The sequence below is a fragment of the Pezoporus wallicus genome, unplaced genomic scaffold (assembly GCF_028554395.1).
Source record: "Pezoporus wallicus isolate ANWC-B61680 ecotype Strahan unplaced genomic scaffold, APGP_CSIRO_Pwel_v1 scaffold_11491, whole genome shotgun sequence".
Classification (NCBI taxonomy): domain Eukaryota; kingdom Metazoa; phylum Chordata; class Aves; order Psittaciformes; family Psittacidae; genus Pezoporus; species Pezoporus wallicus.
Genome location: NW_026642649.1, coordinates 5,283,213 through 5,305,258, shown reverse-complemented (window position 1 = coordinate 5,305,258; position 22,046 = coordinate 5,283,213). Strand labels below are relative to the sequence as shown.

Here is a 22,046-nt window from a genome sequence, read left to right as displayed (position 1 = left end):
ATTACCATTGAATTTATCATCAATACATGCTTGAAAAGTTCCTATTTTTCTTAAGTTAATAATGAGGGGAAAAAAAGCACCTTTTAGCATTTTGAAAAGAAGTCTATTTATATTTTATATATAATATATATTTATATATATATTTATAAATGTTTCTTCTTTATCGCTTTTCTCCAATTCTAGCAAAATCAGAAATAATGTGAAAACTTGACTGCAGCACTACACACTGCCTGCCTCTTAATACAAGATGTTATTACATCTCCTTCAACTGTAAGGATAAAACAAAAGTATCATTAAAAACACAATTTAAACTTCTCAGATGTACGATATCTGTGCATTCGCACGTTGTCAGATATTACACACAGAAACCTAAATTAATGCTTTCCCTGCTACTTTATGCATGCACACTATTTTCATCTCAGTTTTCCTCCTCAGAAAAAGCAAACCCCTTTTCTGTCTTTGATGCTTTGATATGCCGGGTTTTTGTTGTAAGGGGAGCATACCTCAGGAAAGAATAAATAAAGATGAAGGGAGGCACAAAAATACTTTAATACCTATGGGAGTGAGCGTAATTGTGAAGGCAAAAAGAGTCAGAGACTGGGATTACCATTGTTTTCAAGATTTTTTATTGCATGGGAGAGCTTTTTCTTTCCTGCAAGTCACTTACTATTCCTAAAACACTATAAACCACAAAATATCCTTAAAAAATCATCTTCCCTTAATATGGATTTTAATGAATGACAGTGTGCAGTGTAATAGAGTTGGCATAACCATTAGGAACAACACCTTGAGAAAATTGCTTACAGAGGTTACAAACACAGGTATACTAAACGAAGAAAGAATTGATTACTTGAACACTTCCTAAATTTACAGGTTTATACTTTACTTATCATCATGGTTTTCCCCAAGTTTTTTTTAGTTATTATTTCTCCACCTATTTCATCAACTGTTTTTAGTAATCTACTATTATATGAAAGTATTTTCCCCTGAAACATAACATACATCTTAGCATCAGAAACTGTAATAAGTAAGTTTCAATTAACTTCATTCTGAGAAAACAAAAATACCAAATATGTAATTTCCAAATATCTCATAATACTTACATCAGTTTCTGAAATTCTGCAGAACTGTTCCTTTATTCGTGGGAGCCACCAATTTTCAACTCTTTTCCTTGTCTCCAATCCATAGTTTTTTTCCCATTTCCCCGTCTCGCTGTAAATAGTTCTGACACAAGCAGGAACCAGTCTGCTCTGCCATTTAATTAATCCCATGAAGCCATTTAATTGTCTCTTCAAACATGAGGAACAAGCACCAACTGTCTGACAAACCGACTGCATTCTTAAGGTTATGATTTCTGAAAAAGACAAAAACATGTATTTTAGTCAACAATATATAATAGGAATTAAGTGGTTATTACAGTTACAAGAAATCTGGCAGCTGTGAAACATTTTAGCTTGATTTAGATTAGTTGTCTGTTTTTTATGCTATGTGCATTTTATCACCATATGTCTGAACAATAAAAGCATTTATTCTTTTAGCCAAGAGAATTAACTGTGCCCCTTGAATGGAACAAAACTGTTCTGTTAGATGTCTTCTCTAATAAGGGACCAATATTGCGTTCAATCTCCCCTAAGAGCAGGATCAGTTAGTTGAAGGTGCTCAGCATCAGGAAGATGAACAGAAGAAGATGACTGACGGTGTTAGTAAAAATTCGGAATCAAATAGAGAGAAGGGGAAGTTGCATGAAATTATACTGAAAATCTACTGAATTTGTCATCATTGAAAAGAGATGGGGGGAATGACTGTAATTAGTAGATTTCAACTAGACAGTCTAAACTGACTTTTGCTAAAGCTTCCTCTTTCAACTAAAACAAAAAAACAGCTAAAAGAACTCCTCAAATGCTTTAGAGCGAGTCTTCTGAAATAAAACTACTCAATGTGAGAAAGATCAAATAGTCCACATGTTCAGGATCTGCCTCAGTAAGGTATTTGCTGATTTTACTTCCTACAGGAGGAAATAAAGCATTAAACAAATTCCAACCCCTACTCTGAGATTTCTTCCTCATCTTCACCCCTAATTCCTTAAAAAAAAAACAAAAAAACAAACCAAAACACAAAACAAATTAAATAGTTTCTTTTTTGTATCAGTGTTTTCTATCCTCTATGGCTGGGGTTTCTTTTCAATTTTTGGTCTGTACACTTGACTGTTGTACCAAGCCTTCTATTGCAGTCAGTTCATAACTTTCCTTGCAGAGTTACACCGGTAAAGTTTCTGTGTAGAGAAGCTCCATATAATAAATGGCTTTATTTATGTATTTCCCATATGATAGCAACATTATCAGTAGAAATAGCTGTTATAGCACCTAAATTAGGTCCCCACTAAGCTAGTGAGAGTTATACTTCCTTAGAATCTACAACATATGCATACAGAAGCCCTCATTCCCTCTCATTACATACGTATGAAATTGCACCTTTCTTCTCTTTAGCTACCAAACAGGCACTTTCAAACATTTCTTTTTCCACTTATATGTCTAGTGCAAGCGACATATTCTGGTGCTTTTATTTTTTTGCTGCTAATCTCTATAATCTCTCTCATTTGTAACAACAACAGATCTGAACTCAGGATTCCCAGCACAGATGCTCGAGTTATTGAAGAGACACCTAATTTCTCCCCCCCCTCCATAATCTTATTCACTCTTCTCAAAATCAGCAAGATAAGCACTGTTTGGCTTATTTTTATTTATTATTTCCTTATTACTTATGTCTTATTTCTATTACCTAAATTTATTTTACAGCAGAAAGGAGTATTGCCTTGTGGCAGACTCTGAGCATTGCTGATTTACAAAATACCTATTGTAAAATACAAGTTATACACAAGTGAATCCTCTGATGAAAGCAGACAGAAAAGACACAAGGTAGACCCTTGTGCACAGCTCAGGAGAAACCCACCTGCCAATGTCACACCTGCCAGAGCACATGTGGGTGACCTCAGGCCCTACACATCATGCAAGCAGGGGTCAGAGCAGTGGATGTAAGCTGGAAAGGGGACACAGCCTGGGTCACAGTACCAGGGCAAACATCACTTAACCACATGGACTTCCAGGATGAGAAAGAGACCTCTTTCCTGCTCCTAGACACAAGATGCAACAATCAGCAAGTCACAAGTTGGGCCAAGTAAGGACATACAGAAGATATCCAAATACAGAAGATGTGGCACTAGGTGGTTTTGTCTTTCCAGTGCTGTGTGCATGGGACTAAGACAAGAGCCCACCTTCCCACCACAGCTGAAGGCATTCCAGCCAGCACTGCGGGGGTCTTCAAAGCATCAGGTTACAAGCCAAACGTAAGAGCAAGTACTGACACAACAAGAGGGAATGGCTTTACACTGGAAGAGCATAGATTTAAATTAAATCTAAGGAAGAAGTTCTTTCCTGTGGGGATGCTGAGGGGCTGGCACAGGGTGCCCAGAGAAGCTGTGGCTGCCCCATCCCTGGCAATATTCAAGGCCAGGTTGGACGGGGCTTGGAGCAACCTGCTCTAGTGGAAGGTGTCCCTCCCCATGGCAGGGGGTTGGAACTGGATGAGCTCTCAGGTCCCTTCCAACACAAACCAGTCTGGAATTATATAAACTCAGCAGGTGTACAAAGAAGGGAGAAAGAAGCTGAACTGACAGAGGAAGAAAAGGCGAGTCCTGCTTTGGCAAGATACAATAAGTACACAGGAGAGGAGGCCTTTGCTGAATTAAGATATTGAAAACTGCCTGGTAAGGGCAAGCACATTCCCTTCACTCTGACACAGACAACCAAGTCCCTTTCGTTTCCCTGTGCCTCAAGTTTGACTTATAAAACAAACCACGTATCTCCCTACGCTCCTCCACTCCTCCCTGCAGCTTATTAACAAAGGCCCTGTGGGACTGGGAGCCGGCGGGGGAAAGAGTAGCCACAGACTCGAGGGGAAGAGCAGCCATAGACTCGAGGGGAACGCTGCGGGGCACAGGGCCGCTGGCGGAGCCGGCAGCAGCACGGCAGGGGAAGCACCGGAGGTGATGAAGATGAGCGGTGGCAGCCTGAGGTGAACCGCTGGCCTGACGGGACGGGTTACCTGCGCGCTGGAGCTGCCTCCCTCAACTACCACCCTTCGACCTGGGCGCCGCCATCTTGATCTCGTTACAATGGGCGGGCAGTCGCTACGACCTATGTAGCGCCTCCGCACAGCCAGCTTCAGTGGGGCGGCTCCACTCCTGCGCCAGGCTGGGGGGGGACGGGGGGGGGGACGACAACGCGGGCGGGTACAGGGTGCAATTCAGGATCCCGCCATCCTCATGCGATGGGATGGGGACCTTCACCCCACCCGAGGCGTCCGTGGGGCACCCCCGGGGTGTTTTGGGGAGCAGGGGTCAGGTGTGCTGCAGGGTGAAGCGATGGTGCCGCAGATCCCCCACGGTCTGCGGACGACAGCAGCAGGGGGTGAAGGCACCTTTATTGGGGGCCCCAAGCCCCCCCAACTAGCCGCAACCCACTCGGGGTGGTGGGAGCACCACTGCGTCCCCTCCATCCTCTCATATCCATACCCCTCTCCACCTCCTCGCATCCCGGCAGGACCCTGTGCCCTCGGTGATCTCTGTCATGGCCCCCCCGGGTCCTGGTGCACCCCGTCGCATCCACTGCGGAAGTGGAGCCGCTCGCTCGGCCCCACCGGAGAAGGCCGTGTGAGGGCTCAGGGGTCCTGGTGTCCGGAGGGGTCCCGGTCTCCGGAGCGTGCACTGGGCGGTACTGGGAGGCACGGGGCAGGAAGCCGAGGGTCACTGGGAGGCCATAGGGGTGCCGCGGGGTGTGCTGGGCCGGACGTCGGTCGCTCGGCGGCGGGAGGCGAGGCAGGACCGGGCAGAGGGGCCGGAGCGTACCCGGGGAGGGGTTGGGGGAGGCCTGACCCCCAGTGGTGCCTATGGGGGCTATGGGTGGCGGGCTGACCCCCGGAGTGAGCCGGGGGGACATGGGGAGGCCTGAGCCCACTGCACAGTGACACGAGGGGAGTTGGGGGCCCTGAACCCCCTGAAGTGGCCTCGGGAGGGTTTGGGTGGGTCTTAAGCCCCCACAGTGTGACCTAAGTGGGGTTCCTCACCCTAAGTGTGCCCATGTGATGTTTGGGGCAAGCCTGACCTCCCCACACAGTGATTTGAGGGGATCTGGGGTGCCTGATCCCGTCATTGTGCCCCGGGTGTGTGTGTGTGTGTGTGTGTGTGTGTGTGTGTGTGTCACCTTCCTTCCATGCGTCCCCAAGGGCCATTTTGGGCCCCTCAGCATCCCCAGTCTGGGCTGAGGGGGTTGGTTCTGGGTGCTTGGGGGATCCCCTGGACTGTGGGGTGTCAGGGCTGAGGGGCCCCCATTGCCTGAACCCATTGTGCCCCCCCCCCCCCCAAGGCCTTGCTGTCACTATGGTTCCCTGGTGCTCATCCCGCACCCAGGGATCCAGCTCCAGCTCCACACCGGGATCCGTGGGGCCATCATCGCCCCCCTCTGGCACCTCGTGAGTGACGGGGGGGGGGGTGGGGGGGGTGTTGGGGGGGGCACCCAGAGCGACCCCTTCAGCCTTCTGCCCCCCCCCCCCCATCCCCGCAGGGACCTCACCAGCAGTGATGACTCCGGCAGTGACTTTGAGGCCACTCTGCAGCCATGTGGCAAACGGGGACCCCAGCAGGGGCCAAAGCACAGCCAGGTATGTCCTGACCCTCCCTTCTCCCCCTTCCACGCGTGGGTGCCGTCCCACGGCATCCCTGACCCCCCTTCCATGTGTCTGCCCCCAGGTCAGGAAGCGTCCCCGGGTGATGGAGCCAAACGGTGACCGCAGCAGCACACCCACAGTCAACCCGGAGCCGAGCACCCTCTTTGAAGCCATTAAATCGGCCAAAATCGCCGTGGAGGTAACCCCAAACTGGTGCAGCGCTCCCTGGGGATGCAGGGCCGCATGGGTGAGGATGTGGGGGGAGAAGGGGGTTTGGGGGCTCCCAACCTGTTTTTGTGCCCGCAGACGGTGGTGGATGACTGGTTGGAGACCTACAAGCGAGACCGTGAGACAGGGTTCTTGGAGCTCATCAACTTTATTGTCTGCTCCTGCGGTTGCCAAGGTCGGGGTCCCCAGGGTGGAGGAGTCCCCTCAGTGCTGCTGGCGGGACCCCCGTTTCATCCCTTTCCCTCTCCCCCACAGGTGTGGTGACACCAGAAATGTTCAGGGACCTGCAGAACTCGGAGATCATCCAGCAGCTGACGGAGCAGTTCAAGGAGGTGCTGGATTGGTGTGGGAGTGGGCGATGGAGAGGGGGGATCCAGCTCACCCCATCCGTATCTCATGTAGGATTCATCCGAGTACCCCCTTTCTCTCAGCACCCGACCCTGGCGCCGTTTCCGGGCTGGGTTTTGTGAGCTGCTGACAGCAGTGGTGCAGCGATGCCAATACAGCATCATCTATGATGAATTCCTGATGGGTTCCCTCATCTCCTTCCTCATCAGCCTCACTGATTCCCAAGTACGGGCTTTTCGCCACACCAGCACCCTGGCAGGTAGGCAGCACCCGTGGGTGGCTCCCCTTGGGCACCCCATGGAAGGGGTCCCGGTACCCACAAGCGTTGCGGTCGTAGCCATGAAGGTGATGTCGGCGCTGGTCAAGGTGGCGTTGGGCGTGAGCGTGCACCAGGAGAACAACCTGCGGCAATACGAGGCCGAGCGGAGCAAGGGGCCCGGCCGCCGCGCCACCGAGAAGCTGGAGGCGTTGATGGTGAAGCGCCAGGAGGTGAGTGGCGGTGCTGCCAGCACGGTGATGGTGGCACGGGCCCTGGTCAAACCGCGCCACGTCCCCACACCAGCTCAGAGAGCAGCAGGAGGAGATTGAGAGCATGATGAACGCCATCTTCAAGGGTGTCTTCGTACATCGCTACAGGTTGGTGGCTTGGGAGTGGAATGGGGGGGGGGGGAGGTCTCATGGGTGGGGGAGAGATTTGAGGGTGAGCGGCAGCAGACCCCTGGCATTGCTGTGTGGTGCAGGGACGTGGTGCCGGACATCCGAGCCATCTGCATGGAGGAGCTGGGGACGTGGATGAAGACCTACGCGGCTTCCTTCCTCACCGACAGCTACCTCAAGTACATCGGGTGGACCTTGTATGACAAGGTGGGTACCGATGGGGGGGCACGGGGGTGCAGGGACAGGACCCCGTTGACAGCTGCCACTGCAGCAGTGGGAGGTGCGCCTGCAGTGCGTGAAGGCATTGCAGGGGCTCTACGGCCACCGGGACACGGCTGCCCACATGGAACTCTTCACCAGGCGCTTCAAGGTGAGGAGGCCCCCATGAGGAGGGTCCCTTGGGTGTCTCCCCCACCCCCAGTAGGGTGACACCGATGTGTCCTTCACCAGACACGCATGGTGTCCATGGTGCTCGACAAGGAGCTCAGCGTGGCCGTGGAGGTGGTGAAGCTGTTGACACTGATGCTGGAGTGAGCATGGGGATGGGGTTTTGCAGGGGGTGAGGGGACATCCGAGAGGCCTTTGGGGACCTCCCACCCTTCCTTCTACACAGGAACATGGAGGAGGCACTGACGGATGAGGACTGCCAGAGCGTGTACCCTGTTGTCTTTGTATCCAACCGGCCTCTCGCCACTGCCGCTGGGATTTTCCTCTACCGCCGGTGAGCAAGACCCGATACCCGGCACAGCCCATCCTAGTGCTGCTGTCACGCACCCACAACCCCCAAAACACCGAGCCTGCCAAAGCATGAGTCAAGGCTCTGTCTTCCTGCCAGCTCCCCTCATCCCGGCCTCGTTAGTGCCAGCATTAATGAGAGCGGGATGCTGGAATGGCCAAATCCAATGGGAGCCACTCGTGCTCCTGCACCAGCCGTGTGTTTATCTCGGCACAGGCCTGTGGCATCGGCAGTGTTTCGGTTTGGCACTGGGGCAGAGGCAGATGTGATCCCCTGGGATTCAGGGATCAGGGTACAGCCCACGGTGGGGGTCATGGGACCCCTCTATCCCTGTCCCTTTGGTGTCCCCCAGCTCTGTCCCCAAAGTGGGCTGTACATGGGACCCCCATTGCCATGTCCCTTGGGTGCCTGGTGCCTGTGTGTCCCCCAGCTCTGTCCCCACGCCAGGGGGGATGTGGGACCCCCGTGTTTGACTCTGTCCTTGTGTCCTCAGGCTGCTGGACCCCCAGCAAGGTGCGGGCGTGGATGCATCTCACGACAGGGACAACAGGACCTTCTTTCATGTCCTTCTGACCTTCTTCATCGAGATCGAGGTGAGGATGGCCTTGCGGGGGCAGGCAGGACAGTGGGGTGGTCCCTGCGTGCCGTGACTCCCCTGTCCCCACCATCCCCAGCTCCATGAGCACGCAGCCTACTTGGTGGACAGCCTGTGGGACTGCGCCGGGCCTCGGCTGCGGGACTGGGAGACCATCAGTGCTTTGCTGCTGGAGGAGTCACCTGCTGAGGGTATGGTGCTACTGGGAGACACCAGAATGTGCTGGGGTATCATGGAGGAGGCACTGGAAGGCACTGAGATGGCACTGGGAGATCCTGTGAGAAACTGGGAAGCACTGGGGTGGCGCTTTGAGACACAGGGAGGCATGGGGATGCCACTGGGAGGCACTGGGAGATGCTGGGGGACATTCCTGGGGCATGTTGGGACATTACTGAGAGATCCTGGGATGTCAATGGGAAGCACTAGGACAGCCATGGAACCCTCTCAGATGTCCCTGTGTAGGCTATGTCATCGCCACTGCACTGGTGAGCAGTCGGGACTCATACTGGGTGGTATTGGGATGCTCTGGGCCCCCCTGATGCAGGAGATGGGGAGGTGCTGGTTGCATTCCAAACTTCATTCCAACCTTCACTCCAATCCTCCCCCCCCAATTCCCCAGTTCTGGGAGACCAGCAGGAGAAGGCGCTGGTGGAGATCCTGGCAGCCAGCGTGGTCCAGGCAGCTGAGGGGCAACCACCTGTGGGCCGTGAGCCAGCCAAGAAGGTAATGGGGCTGGGAGGAGGCAAAACTGGGGGGGAGAGGGTTGGGAGGAACTCCCCTTGACCCCCTCTTTTTGTCCCCAGCCTTCATCCCGAGAGCGGAAGGTGCAGATGGAGGAAAGAATCCGCCTTACCCACTGCCTTATCCCAGCTCTTCCCAAGCTGCTGGGCAAGGTGATGGGAAGGGGGGACACCCCACTGGTATCCTCAGGGCTTTGGGGGAGTTGGTGTTGACCCCCCCGTTGTCCTTCTCATCCTCTCACTGTCATGTCCCCCCCCAACCAAGTTTTCAGCAGATGCTGAGAAGGCGGCTCCGCTCCTGGAGGTCTTGTGCTGCTTCGACCTCAGCATCTACTGCACCGGGCGGCTGGAGAAGGTGTTGTCCCCTGGTGTCACCCCAATTCTTGTCACCCCCCCGGGTAGCATCCAATCCCCCCAGCACTGGAGCTGAGCCACTTTGCCCCTCAAAACTGTTGGGACAGAGATAGGATGCAGCGTGTTCCCCAAATGTCCCCTTTGGTGGTCAGGTGCCCCCCATCAGCATACTGTCCCCATCACCCCAGAGTGTCCATGGCTGTCCCCATCTTCACAAGGGGGTCCATATGTCCGCACGGGTTGCCCCTGGGTGGCTTTGTCCCCTTGGTGAGGTGACGTGTCTCTCCTGCAGCACCTGGAGCTGGTGCTGGAGCAGCTGGAGGAGGTGGTGCAGAAACACACGGAGCAGACGGTGCTGGAAGCTGCATCCCGCGCACTCCATGCGCTCTGTGACCCTGAGCTGGCCCTGCAGCGGCACGGGGACCGGGTGCGGAGCCGCCTGGCTGACCAGCTGGCAGACAAGTTCAACCAGGAGGTCACCGAGATGCTCCAGGTAGAGGGAACGGGGACATGGAGTCAGGACAGGGCTGGGGATAGGGACACAGAGCTAGGGACAGGAACTCAGATAGGACAGGGCTGGGGACAGGGACATGGAGCTGGGAAGAAGGCTGAGGAGCTGGACACGGAGCAGGGATGGGGCTAGGGACAGGGACAAGAAGCCAGGATAGGGCTGGGGACAGGTACACGGAGCTGGGCTGGGAACAAGAGAGGGACAAGGATCTGCAGGGATATTGGTGGCCTGGGTAGGGATGATTGGCAGGGAAAAGCTGGTCTAGGAAGGACTTGATGAGGGAGACAGCAAGGGCCAATGGGGAGTGGGGTGTCCCCAGCTGGTGGTAGGTCCTCAACCCTTTATAGGGTGTTCCTAACCCCTGGCCCTGCCCAGGCCTCATCCCTGGACGAGGAGGAAGTGTACAGCATGGCAGCCACACTGAAGAGGATCTCCATCCTGTTCAAGTGAGTGGGAGGCAACATGCCATTCCTGTATTTGTGTCCCCAAGGGTCCCCTGGGTGCCCTCATTCCCTTCTGATCCCCATGTCCCCATCCCCGGCATCCATGCCCCCATGTCCCCTGTCCCATCTGCTCCCTGTGTTGCCGTCATTACCTCCCTGTGTCTCCATGTCCTATGCCCCATGCTCCACATGTCCCCATCCCTGTCCCCCATGTCCCCTCACCCCGCTGATGCTGCTCTGTCCCTGCAGCGCCCATGACCTGACGCCCTGGCAGCTCTTTGATCCCTGCACCCAGCTCCTGCAACGTGCCGTGGACACGGGTGAGGTGCCACCGCAGGTACCACCCTGGGGACACAGCTTTGGGGACACACTGGGGACACGATGAGGCACATCCCTCACCCACATCCATCCCTGCAGGTCCTTGTCCCCACCATCACCTGCCTCTATTTCCACATCCTCTGGAAGCTCTCTTGCTTGCCCAGCACCGATGTCCCTGAGGTGAGCGACCACCAGGACAATTTGGGGTTGCCCCTGTGTCCCTAAAGGCCATTGTCTCCCTAAATGCCACCATGTCCACAAACGTTACCATGTCCCCCTGCCCAGGAGCAGCTACAGAGCCTGAAGACCAAAGTCATCACCTTCTGCTCTCTGTGCCACAGCTGCCTGTCCGACGTGGACACTGGCGTCCGGGAACAGGTACACAGGAACCTGGAGGGATGGGAAGAGATGGAACCAGCCCTGATGCCAAGCCCATCCTTGTGTTCTCAGGCCTTCAGAGTGCTCAGCGACCTGCTGCTGGTGTTGGGGCCACGGTTGCCAGAGGACGGGCGAGAGGAGCTGGCTCCCTTGGTGCTACGTCCCGATGCTGAGCTGCAATCCCAGCTGGCCGCCTTCCTCATGGACCACGTCTTCTACCCTGCTTATAGCCACGAGCAGCTCTTGGCCACTGGTAAATCACTGGGTGACCCCCTAGAGTGTTTGTCTCTCCCTTAATTGTCCCTCCTTAATTGTCCCCCCCCTTAATTGTCCCCTCCTGTCCTCATAGAGGACAGTGAGAGCTGCATCGAGGAGCTGCACCGACGCCGCGTGCTTCTGGCCGGCTTCTGCAAACTCATCATCTACGGCGTCTTGGAGCTCAGCGCCGCTTCTGACGTCTTCAAGCACTACACCAAGGTAACCGGGCGCACCAGGGTGGGTCCCTGCTGTCCCACTGTCCCCACAACACCTCGGGCACACTGGGTCCTGTCCCTCCCTCCCCAGTTTTACAGCGATTATGGGGACATCATCAAAGAAACGCTCAGCTTGACCCGGCAGATCGACCGGCAGGAGTGGGCTCGCACGCTGCTCCTCAGCCTGCAGCAGGTTGGGGTGGTGGTGGAGGGCTGTGTGTGTTGGGGTGGCCTGGGGTGGGGCCTGGGGTCTCCAGGGGGGTCTGGAGGGCTGCTTTAGGGAGGTCTGGGAGGCTCCAGGTTGTGTGGACAGGGTTTGAGGGTCTGGGGATGCGGGGGGAGAGTCTGGGGGTACTCCAGGGGGTTGGGGATTTCTATGTGGATCTGGAGTGGTGTCCAGATGGGTCTGATGGGGGCTTTGGGGTGCTCTAGGGAGGTCTGGGGGGCTCCAGGATGTGTGGACAGGGTTTGAGGGGGAGGTCTGGGGGTACTCCAGGGGGTTGGGTGGATCTGAAGTGGTCTCCAGGTGGCTCTGAGGAGGGCTTTGGGGTACTCTAGGGAGGTTTGGGGGGCTCTGGACGATGTGGATGGGGTTTGGGGGGTGTCTTTGGGGAGGTCCAGGGATCTGGGAAGCTCTGGGTTTGCTCCAAGGTGGTTGGGGGAGGAGAGTTCCCAAAAGTGCCCCCCTAACCTTGTGCCCAACACCATAGCTGATGACAGAGCTGCTGCACCAGGAAGGTCCTGACATCCGGGTGTCGGAAGCTTTCCCAGAAATCCGGGACTTGGCGCGAAGGTTTTCCCTCTTCTTCAGCCTCCACCAGCTCCGAAGCCGCCCGCTGCTGCTCAACATCCACAGGTACAACAGGATGAAAATGCAGGGGGGGCAGAGGGGATTTTTGGGGGTGTCACCCCCTCCTTATACCTTTATCCCTGCCAGGGAAGGGATTCTGTTTGCTTTCCAGAAGATCCCGGGCTCAGAACCGGGATCGCCACCACTCAATTTACCCTTCCTGGAGGTGCTGAGCGAGTTTTCGCCCTGTGTGCTGCGCCCAGATAAAGCTTTGCTGTGAGTTATTTGGGGGGGGCACCCTAGGGCAGGGTCTTGGAGGGTCCTTTCAGGTCTCTTTGGGTCCCACTGGGGTCCTCAAGGTCAACATGGGGAGCCTCGGAGGATGTGGGGTGTCTGTTTGCCCCCGCAGTACCCCACTGATCCCCTCCCCATACCTTTGTTGTCCCTCCCTAGCTTAACCTACCTGGACAAGGTGTCCCGGGAGCAGCTCGGGGTGCTGGCACCAGGTGACACAGGGCAGTGGCATCCCCTTGTCACCTACCGCAACTCGCTACAGCCACAGGATGAGGGGGGGACCGGGGAGAGCAGCCGTGGTGCAGCGCCCACCCCACACCGCACCAAGAGACCCCGCCTGGAGGGTGAGGATTGGGGTACGGGTGGGGGTCAGGGGTCCTGGGGGTTGCATCACCCCCAGCACCCATCTGGGCTCTGTGGGGTTGGGGGTGTCCTCATGCTTAACATCCCCCCCCCGCAGCACCACCGCAGGCCCCTGACTCCAGCCCATTGCCGAGCACCCACCCTTCCAGCCCAGCCTTGACCTCCACCATGTTACGGGGTGACCCCCGGCCCCCCCAGCTCTCCCCTCAGCCACTGTTCTCCGGCTCCATGCTCTCCTCACCACAGCAGCAGCTCCATGACCCTGCAGTGCAATCGGGTGATGCTGTGAGTGGGGGGGGGAAGGGGGGTATGGGGGGGGGTCACTGGGGGGGGGGGGGGGATTGAGGGGTTTTTGGGGCTCAGGGTGGGCACTGGAGAGGAATGGGGCTGCTGGTTGACTGGGGGAAGCGGGGAAGAGAAATTTGGGATATTGGAGGGCACAGGGTGGGCATAGGGCAGGCAGTGGGGCTGTTGGGGGCTCAGGGGGCAGCATGGGGTGGCCTGGGCTGCTGGGGAGGGGCATTGGTGGGTGCTGGGAGGCACGGGGTAGGCACTGGGGGGGGGACGGGACCTGGAGGGTGCTGGGGGGCTCAGGGATGGCAGGGGCGTATTGGGGGTCTTGGAGGGGATGAGGGGGGCATGTCTTTTGGGGGCTTGGAGGGCAGAACATGGGGTAGGTATTGGGGTGGAGCTTTTGGAGGGCATGGGGTGCGTACTGGGGTGTTTGGAGGGGAACACTGGGTCTGTTGGGAGAGGCAGGTCTGGAGGGGTCCCTCCACCCCTCTTCTACCCCTGCCACAGCCTGATGGTGGTGGAAGAAGAGGAGCAGGAGGAAGAGCAGAGAGGCGAAGAGGAGGGCAGGGTGAGCTCCTCCTCCCAGGACCTCCTCCAGCCACCCTGGGGTGCCCCACCTCACTTGTGTGTTTCATCCCCTCCAGGGCTGCCTCTGGGACGCCTTTGACAGCGTGTTGAACATGAAGGTGATACTGGAGGGGTGGGCCTGGGTTTGAGGGAGCCTCCCTCCCCACTCCGGGTGACTTCACCCAGTTTGAGTGACACCCTCTTCCCTTTCTGCCCCCCCAGCCCCAGGATGGGTGATCAAGGACCCCAGTGCACCTCCCTGCGGTGACACAGAGCAGTTTGGAGCCTGTTTCTCACCGTTATGAGACCAAAGTTGGGGGGTGGGGGGCACCCAGCTGTTGGGAGTTGCACCCCTCATGGGCCAGTTTGTTGACGGTTAATAAATAGTTGTTTGGCAACTGCTGGTGATGGGGGGGTTCTTTGGGAGGGATGTCAGAATGGGAATCCCCAGGGTGCAGGGTGGGGGTTTTTGTAGGGGGTGTCAGGAGGGGTCCTGGGGTGCGCCCCTGCTTCAAGGCATGTGGGAGACACGTGAAACCCAGGACACCCATGGTTGAGAGTAACACCACCCCAGTCCCGGAGGCAGCAGCCAGCCACATGCACGCAGGACCACCAGCTCTGTGTGTCTAAACCAGGGCTCAGGTTTATGTCAAGTGCTTTGGTATTCAGTGAATAGTGTGTGTGTAAACCAAAAAGGTACCACCCTCACCCCAGTGTGCCCAGGGACAACCCCCCCCTCCCAAGATACAAGGGGGTTTTGGGGGCCTTGACCCCCCCAACCCGCTGATGCTGCTGGATGCAATCCCAGTCTCAAGACTTGGTCAATGGTTTATGTCTAAAGGAGTGTGTAGCACTGGCACCTTCTTGTCCAAATTTGTCCTGCCCTCCAGTACTGTCACAAGCAGGGTTTCCTCCAGTCCTTTACATTTGACCAGCCTGCAGTGTCCCAAGAGAGACGAAACCCTTGCGCCCTGCCAGCCCACCAAGTCAGAGGGTGATTCAACAAACCTGTTCAGGGACCTGCACTGAAACATCACCAAGTCAAACCCCAAGACTGACACAAAACAGGCTTCAGCTGAAGTCTTTCATTATACAAGTTTGCAACAGGATGAGGTTCAGAGATTGCTGGTTTTACCTGCAGGACCACAGAGAGGGCCGTGAGGAAGTCATGCCTACCACCACCACAACAGCGCACTGGTGGCAATATCACACCAACCAAGACTCCCTGATTCCCATCCATAAGCTGATCCGTAGACTGGAGAGCCAAGGAGTGATCAACAGGACACACTCACCCTTTAATAGCCCCATATGGCCCATGCAAAGGTCAACTGGAGGGTGGAGACCAACAGGAGACTGCTGTAGCCTGAATGAGGTCATGGCACCACTGGGTACTGCCATAGTGGACATGCTGGAATTTACTCAGTGTTCTTTGCTTCCTGGATCCCCACGGGCTGGGAGATGCAGCCTGCAATGGGGCTGCTTCCCAGAGGAAGGAGTGAGGAGTGTGTGACAATGTGGAGCAGCTGCTGGCTGTATTCCCTTCCCAGGGTCCAGCAGCAGCACTCAGCACACACCTGGCACCTGGGATCAGTTCAACTGCAGCTTTAGTCGAGGACAAACAACAAATCCTCTTTTTTGCTTCCAGCTGAGCTCTTTAGGGAACGGGTTGCTCCATTTTTCACAGCTCTTCCATGACATTTTCTGTCAAGTGGTAAAAACCATTCTTCTACATTAGTGCAGGATTCTACTGTTTTAACAATTCTCTTTTAACGGTATATGTAATGACAAGGTAGTTGTTGGTATAGTAATTTGGTTTAAATAGGTCTTCCAAATAAAATACTGTATTTATAGCACTAATCGATCTTAAGGTTTTAGTAGCTGCCTTTCACTCATCAGCCAGGCTTGTCACCTTATCGTAGGAGATCAGGTTGGTCAAGCAGGACCTGCCCTTCATGAGCCCACGCTGACTGGGCCTGATCCCTCTGTTTTTCCATACGTACTTTATGATTTCACTTGGGACCATCTGCTCCATGACCTTCCACGGCACTGAGGTCAGGCTGACGGGCCTGTAGTTTCTGAGTCTTCCTTCCTGCCCTTTTTGTAGGGACGTATCACACTGCCCAACCTCCAATCCCCTGGGACCTGCCCACTAGACCAGGACCACTGATACAGAGTGGCTTAGCAAGCTCCTCTGCCAGCTACGTCAGCACTCTGGGGTGGCACCCATCCAGCCCCATAGACTTGTGTATGTCGAAGGGGAGCAGGAGGTCACTAACCATTTCCTCCTGGCTTATGGGGACTTCAATCAGCTCCCCATCTCCATCACCCAGCTCAGGGCACTGAGTACCCTGAGGATGGCTGGTGTGACTACTGAAGACTGAGGTAAGAGCAGCATGAAGTACCTCAGCCTTCCCTCATCCTTGGAATGCTCAGGAAAGAATTCCTCTAAAATAGTCCAACTCTGAAACACTGAACAACTCTGCTCTCATTTTCGTTCAGACTGGTGCCTTTAAAAAGCAAACCACAACTTTTATACAGCACCTCTTTGTAAGTGTTAGTTACAAACCAGTAAATAAAATCCCCAAATTGTTGGTGAAGACTGAATCAGGAACTTGTGCGAGAACAGCCAGGCAAATCCCAATACAGTCACCTGTCTTCACAGAACTTCTTTCATCTGCGTTGCATTAAAAGTTACTCCAGGAATAATGCTTTCAGTCATCCACTTCAAGTGCTGCAAACCTATTAACACTGCATAAATGCTGAGCTTCTGGTAGAGCACACCTGATGGCCTTTTTTTCCTTACTAGATGCTTTCTTCTTTTTGCAGGACTCAGACTTGGTCTTGCAAACCTTGATCTTCTGAAAGAAGTCTGGAGGTACAGTTGACTCCACTGTATGTAGCAGATCCTGATAAAGCCGAGACATTTTTGGAGATGAACTAAACAGATTTTCCACTGAAGGTGTGGATTTAAGCTCTTGAAACAGCCTGTGCACAAGGGTCCCAGTGTAAAGCCTGCTCAAGGGAAGGAGAGAATTGCCATTTAGAATAGCGCCTCAGCAGGACAGGTCCAGGAAAACATGCTGCTTAATGAAAACAGATCTCAACTACATCCAGCATCCAGCAGTGCGCTCCTAAGGGATACCTATTCTACTCAGTATTTTCCTCCATGTGAATATTGTTAAACAAGGGAGTTCAAATGCAGTAAAATTGGCCAGAGGGTTTATAATAGAGAAAATGAAACGTGAACATATTCCACCAAGGGCTTGTGTGGAAAGCCAGCCTCTGAAACATCCTTACCTACTTAGGTCTGGCTCAGGGAGAGGACTGCCAAGTAGCTGGTTGAGATACAATCCCATCTGAAGACAGCACTGCCACTGGCAAAAACTGTGTCCAGCATCTAAATCAAAGTCTTTATCTTCCAGTTTCTTTTCCTTCCATTTTAGAAATTCATTATATGCAGTAACATCATCTTCAGCACATAAACCTGTGGCATCTAGGTGATAAATAAAGAACGACATGCAAATAAATGTTCTGCTGTGAACAGTACAAAAAGTATCTGCAATGTGTAGGGTATTCAAACCCCCAGGTCTGTTTCAGGAAGCATTAGTAACGTTTTCCGCTGTCTCAAACTGACCTGTAAGACGTAAGATTGAGTAAAAATTCAAGCATGAATATCCATGAGACACTCAAAAACTGTGAAATCAGGAGTTTTATTTGTTAGGTAATTTGCTGTCAGTGGATCAGTTCCAAACAAGGTGTCCATCTCGCTCCCACCCACTTAGGAAGGAGGTGGCAACCCCGACGTTCCAGTTTGTATGAACTGGAACCTAAAGAAACCGTGTAACTCTGGCATGCCTCATCTTTGCCATCAAATGAAGGACTCCTACAGGAAATGCCACTGTGACTCTCGGAGGTATAAATATTACTGAAACTATTTTTGTCGTACTTTCCAACTTCCAAACTCCTGCAGTACACAAGCAGGTAAAGAGTGTCTGTGCAGCCCCATTTGTAAGTACAGATGACAACAGAAAAACTCATGAGGAAAAACACAACTCTATCAGACTGCATCAACAACAGGTATTCTCTTTTGATGCATGAGTATGTTAAGCATATTCTTTTATATCTAAATCTTTTCTCTCTAAATCTTTTAGTCCTAAAGCAAGCATTGGTAAATGCAAATCAATGTTTTACAAGATGGCAAAGTCCTGTTTTACCTCTATGAAATGTTAAATCAATGGCTAGCACTTTTTTCTGCTCTATCAATGCAAGGCATGTGACACCTCAGGATGCAGTGCAAATTTGTGCCAATTCATCTGAATTCAGATGATTTGCCATAAATGAGGAAAATGGAATTGTGGGATAGATTTTTCATAGTAGCTTAACACCTGAACTGTATTCTTTGGACACATACCTGTATCGTTCGTTATCCTGTGCAGTTCTTCAGATACTATCATTAGAAGTAAAGCCTTTAGCTGATGCAACTTAACTTTTGGCTCTGAGCAACATATCCAGTAACATGTTACAGCAACAGGAAGTTGTAAGTGACTGGGGATAGGTTCCAGGAAACTCATTTTCACTCCCAGAGTCTCCAGCAAAAGCATTTGACGGTGGGACATGGGCACCTGAGAATAAATTGGAGTGGAAAAACAAAGGTAAGAGACGATTTGCCATGAGCAATTTCCAAAAGCTTGTTTTAAACCAGGCAGTAGTTCATGGTTTTGATAAAAAAAAATACTTAGGTTTCACAGATCCCCTGAACAGGAAATATTTTTAAACACTATTTAAGCCTTAGAAATGACACAGTTAAATGTTGGGTGAAGGAGAAAAGCATTTTACTTCACAGGTGCCAAGAGGTTTCAGTCTTTCTTCAGATAGGGTGATTTAATTCAAACTCCTATGTAAAAGTTGCCTCACTTGGACCTTGTAACCACAATGCATTCAAACTACTTTGGTATTGTAAATAAATACACATATATAAAACTTCATGTTGTGCCTCTTAGAAGGTGCCTTACATCGCATACTTTGTGAGAGGTAAGGTTCTGGAAAGGAATGTCTACAATACTACATACACAGCACTACACACAACCAACTTCTCATATCATTTGTCTTGGTACATGTGTGCGGAGAGATAACCTGTGTAGCCTTTCAAGGGCAAGCTGAGAGCCCTGTAGGTCCCTCTGTATTAAGGAGTTACTTACTGAGGTGGCTTCCTTCAGGCATCACAGTTAGCAACCAGCTGGCAAACTCCAGTCCCAGCTGTGTATTGTCACCGATGAAACACTGCTAACCCTGATCTGTTGCGACAGCCACTTACCTCCACTAACTTCTCCAAAGAAAAACTATCACCACAAAACTCTGGGGGTAGGCTTGCTGCTTGAACAAAGGTTTTCCTAAGTGTCTTTTGGAGCCTGCTGAATTCACAGAAAACCGGCAGCTCGTTGCTTCCAGAAGCAGCTTCAGCATTTTGAGATGCTTTCAGAAGCAGTCCATAGATCACTTGTCGAATGGGCAAAGCTGTGCTATGTGCGCTAGGTCTCTGCATGTTCTCCACCTGAACACGGAGGAAAGTGCTTCTCAGCACCAGGGCATTGATGATGAACGGGGCCAGCTTACCTTTTGCCAAAGCATCGAGCACCCACCGCGGCAAGCCCGCTTCCCTGCCGGCCTCGCATTCGTACGTGCTGCTCCGAAAGAAGTCCTCAAGCTTCACGTCAGACGGGGTATAGTCCTGCATGGAGGCGCACAGCAGGTCCCGCACTTCTTCCCTCTGGTGCTTCTTCACGTACCTCAGCACGCCGTCCACAGCCTCGGCGGGCTCGCTGAACTGCGACAGCCAGCTCAGCAGCCCCCGGAGGCGGGCGTGCTTCCTGCCGCCCCGCCGCGACCTCACCGCGCTCAGGAACGCCTCGAGGGCCGCCAGCTCGATGTAGTCGTTCCCGCACATGACGGCGAACAGCGGGAGCAGGCTCCTCCTGAGCGCCCCGAAGTGTCCGCAGAACCTCTCCACCGAGAAGCAGCGAGCGGGCACGTAGCGGCCCCGCGTCCCGCCGCACACGCTCCGCCACTGGAAGTGCGTGAGGGGGCAGTAGCCGCCCGCCAGCTCGAAGACGCAGAAGTCGCTGTCGAGGGAGAGGACGGGGCAGCCCCAGCGGTTGGCCAGGCCCGCGATCTCCCGGTCGGCCTCGGCGAAGCACTGCACGAAGGGCACGTCGAGCCGGCGCAGCGCCTGCAGGAAGGCCTCGCGGGTCAGCAGCGGCACCACGCACCCGCCCTCGCCGCGGGAGAGCCCGTGGGCCGCCCGCAGCCGCTCCGCGGCGCGCTCCTGCAGCGCCGGCAGCTTGCGGTCGTCGGCGCCGCGGCCGCCGTCCAGCACCACGAAGGGGGAGACGCGGCAGGCCCGCAGGCTGCTGAAGAAGTCGCGCACGGTCGCCGCGAAGAGGCCGTAATCGCCGCCGCGGCGGGGGTCGGCGGCGGAGGCGAAGCAGAGCTGGTGGTAGAGGCTGCTCCCGTCGATGACCAGCCTGGTATCCCGCACCCGCAGCTCGGCGCAGAACCCCCCGCGCTCCTCCACGAACCCCGCCAGGCCCCTCACGCCCATGGCAGCCCCGTCACCGCGCCGGGCGTGCTGGGAGCGACAGGCGGAGCCCGCCCGTCGGAGCTCCTCCTCCTGCTGCTGGCGGTCACTGCGAGCGCCGCTTCTCCTAGCGACGGGGCCGCCAGGGAGCCGCGGCTGCGGCCGCTCCCTCCTGTGCCCCGAGCAGGAGGACCCCGAGGAGCAGCAGCCCCCGGCGGCAGGCGGCCCTGGCGCTGAGGGGCAGGAACCGGTGCGGAGAGCGCGTACCTGCGGGCGAGTGCAGACGGGGCGGGGGAGAGCCGCCTTCCCCGGAGGGGTGGCGAGGGAGGCAGGATGGAGGCATGCCGCCCTCGGCCCTCTGTGCGGGGGAGCGGGGACGCCTCATACCTCTGTGTGTGTGTGCGTGTGTGTGTGTGTGTGTGTGTGTGCGCCCGCAGGAGCGTGAACCTTACCCCGACTATGGACGAGGTTGTAACGTCTCCGCGCTTGCCCTCGGGGGTCTCGCTTCCTGAATGTGTGTCGGGGAGGTATTGGTTAGCCCCTTCCGTAATCGACCGCATTTGACCTTGTTTTACCGTCACCTGCAAGCTCCTTTGCTACCGACACGAGCAATAAAATCTTCATAGTTATGCTTCCTCTGGGAGCAGTAAAACGGGGAGCCAACCAAAATGATGTTGCTTTAGGCTTGGCTGGGTTTATAAAGGTGTTGCAATGGACCCAGTGTTCAGGAGATAATGGTAGGGGCTTTTTGAGCAAAGTTTAAAAGCAGGAATGCCTCATCTTTTTATTTCCAGAACGTTTAAAGGAGCAATGAAGCCATTGGCAGGGACGAAATCAAGGTAGTAAATACTGAGGGCATTTTACATATAAACCCTCTGATAAATATTTAATATTTAATATTAGATATTAATAAATATGAAACCTCTGGAATTTGTACTGCCAGGGGCAGCAGATGCTGATGTAGCACAGGGGTTCTTCAGGAGCTAAAAGAAAACGTGATTGAACTGGCAAATGTCCTTGCCTGGCAAGGCGTGTTAGCCGTTGCTAAAGAAACCTAGAGGAAATTAACCCCAGGATCTTACTTACATAAGCAAAGGAAGGTTGGGGGAAGAAGCGGAGGGGCTGTGTGCTTAGCGTGTGTAGGTGGAGCTATGAAACCCTGAACAACAGCTTTGCCTTAGCTGAGAACAAACAAGTGAAAAAAGGAGACTTCAGCCAAGGAAGAAGGAAAAAGAAGTGATCCAGACAATGTGATTGCAGTAGTTTGGTGTCAGCAGCTGCCAGGCTCTGGAATGGGGCCTGGAGGGAAAACAAGGAACATCCACTGTTTACCAGTGTGTTACCAGATAGGGTATACTGTGATTTTTAAAGACAACAGGGCTGGAGGGTTGATTCCTTTGAGTTATCTCTATTTGTTCTGATGTACTGCTGCTTGGGAAATGCCTACTCAGCGGGATAAGATGGACACTAGTGAGAAAATACATGGAAGGTTGGGGCTAAAAGTTAGAGTGACGTAGGAGAGGCCACCAGTTCATATGTTCTCAAAGAATCAGCTGGTGTTATGCTTGAGGCAGGCTCTAACGTGTGTTGATTCTTACAGGGTATTTCTTTCAAATGCAGTGGCTCAGCAATCCGTCCCTTCTGTGCCTGCAATACCACTGG

The 22,046-nt window shown here is 53.8% G+C and overlaps 4 protein-coding genes and 1 long non-coding RNA gene across 6 annotated transcripts in view; 3 read left to right on the top strand and 2 right to left on the bottom strand.

The window, feature by feature from the left end:
* LARS2 (leucyl-tRNA synthetase 2, mitochondrial) overlaps positions 1–4,165 on the bottom strand; it is a 60,715-nt gene extending 56,550 nt beyond the window's left edge. For both annotated transcript variants that reach the window (XM_057431617.1, XM_057431618.1), the window contains exons 1-2: positions 4,102–4,165; positions 1,104–1,354 (exon numbers count right to left, since the gene is read on the bottom strand). In XM_057431617.1, coding sequence (XP_057287600.1) covers positions 1,104–1,337 — 234 coding nt within the window. In that variant the 5' untranslated portion in view covers positions 1,338–1,354; positions 4,102–4,165. The remainder of the gene's footprint in view (positions 1–1,103; positions 1,355–4,101) is intronic.
* Positions 4,166–4,710: 545 nt separating this feature from the next.
* On the top strand, positions 4,711–13,626 carry LOC130611130 (cohesin subunit SA-3-like). Its single transcript, XM_057431559.1, has 31 exons — positions 4,711–4,769; positions 5,421–5,526; positions 5,619–5,715; positions 5,804–5,920; positions 6,028–6,124; positions 6,205–6,281; positions 6,352–6,556; positions 6,635–6,786; positions 6,860–6,933; positions 7,038–7,161; positions 7,226–7,324; positions 7,405–7,484; positions 7,568–7,675; positions 8,184–8,283; positions 8,365–8,476; positions 8,905–9,008; positions 9,089–9,178; positions 9,291–9,380; positions 9,672–9,872; positions 10,266–10,336; positions 10,583–10,670; positions 10,751–10,831; positions 10,937–11,029; positions 11,102–11,282; positions 11,379–11,506; positions 11,594–11,695; positions 12,213–12,358; positions 12,440–12,568; positions 12,746–12,930; positions 13,047–13,234; positions 13,615–13,626. The coding sequence occupies exons 2-31, from the start codon at positions 5,435–5,437 to the stop codon at positions 13,624–13,626; spliced, it is 3,423 nt and encodes a 1,140-aa protein (XP_057287542.1). The 5' UTR covers positions 4,711–4,769; positions 5,421–5,434.
* A 118-nt stretch (positions 13,627–13,744) lies between these two features.
* Positions 13,745–14,134, top strand: LOC130611095 (uncharacterized). Its single transcript, XR_008975158.1, has 3 exons — positions 13,745–13,811; positions 13,888–13,929; positions 14,033–14,134. It is a non-coding gene; the product is annotated as an uncharacterized LOC130611095 (long non-coding RNA).
* A 2,067-nt stretch (positions 14,135–16,201) lies between these two features.
* On the bottom strand, positions 16,202–20,444 carry ASTE1 (asteroid homolog 1). The gene is made up of 4 exons (XM_057431518.1): positions 19,125–20,444; positions 18,222–18,432; positions 17,108–17,303; positions 16,202–16,822 (listed from the first exon to the last, which is right to left on the bottom strand). Exons 1-4 carry the CDS (start codon positions 20,406–20,408, stop codon positions 16,522–16,524), a joined length of 1,992 nt encoding a protein of 663 aa, XP_057287501.1. The 5' UTR covers positions 20,409–20,444; the 3' UTR covers positions 16,202–16,521.
* Positions 20,445–20,584: 140 nt separating this feature from the next.
* Positions 20,585–22,046, top strand: part of NEK11 (NIMA related kinase 11) — a 69,804-nt gene continuing 68,342 nt past the window's right edge. Inside the window, exon 1 of the mRNA XM_057431514.1 lies at positions 20,585–20,634. The gene's annotated coding sequence lies outside the window, so the exon portion shown is untranslated. The remainder of the gene's footprint in view (positions 20,635–22,046) is intronic.

What these genes read in the sequence shown, in the direction of transcription:
- ASTE1 (XM_057431518.1), bottom strand. Translation starts at nt 20,408, where the DNA reads ATGGGCGTGAGGGGCCTGGCGGGGTTCGTGGAGGAGCGCGGGGGGTTC. An exon ending in CAGGATAACGAACGATACAG is followed by an intron (nt 17,304 to 18,221) that starts GTATGTGTCCAA and finishes TTTATCACCTAG; the next exon opens with ATGCCACAGGTTTATGTGCT. An exon ending in CCTGAGCCAGACCTAAGTAG is followed by an intron (nt 16,823 to 17,107) that starts GTAAGGATGTTT and finishes TCCCTTGAGCAG; the next exon opens with GCTTTACACTGGGACCCTTG.
- LOC130611130 (XM_057431559.1), top strand. Translation starts at nt 5,435, where the DNA reads ATGGTTCCCTGGTGCTCATCCCGCACCCAGGGATCCAGCTCCAGCTCC. An exon ending in CCACACCAGCACCCTGGCAG is followed by an intron (nt 6,557 to 6,634) that starts GTAGGCAGCACC and finishes TTGCGGTCGTAG; the next exon opens with CCATGAAGGTGATGTCGGCG. An exon ending in GGGATTTTCCTCTACCGCCG is followed by an intron (nt 7,676 to 8,183) that starts GTGAGCAAGACC and finishes TTGTGTCCTCAG; the next exon opens with GCTGCTGGACCCCCAGCAAG.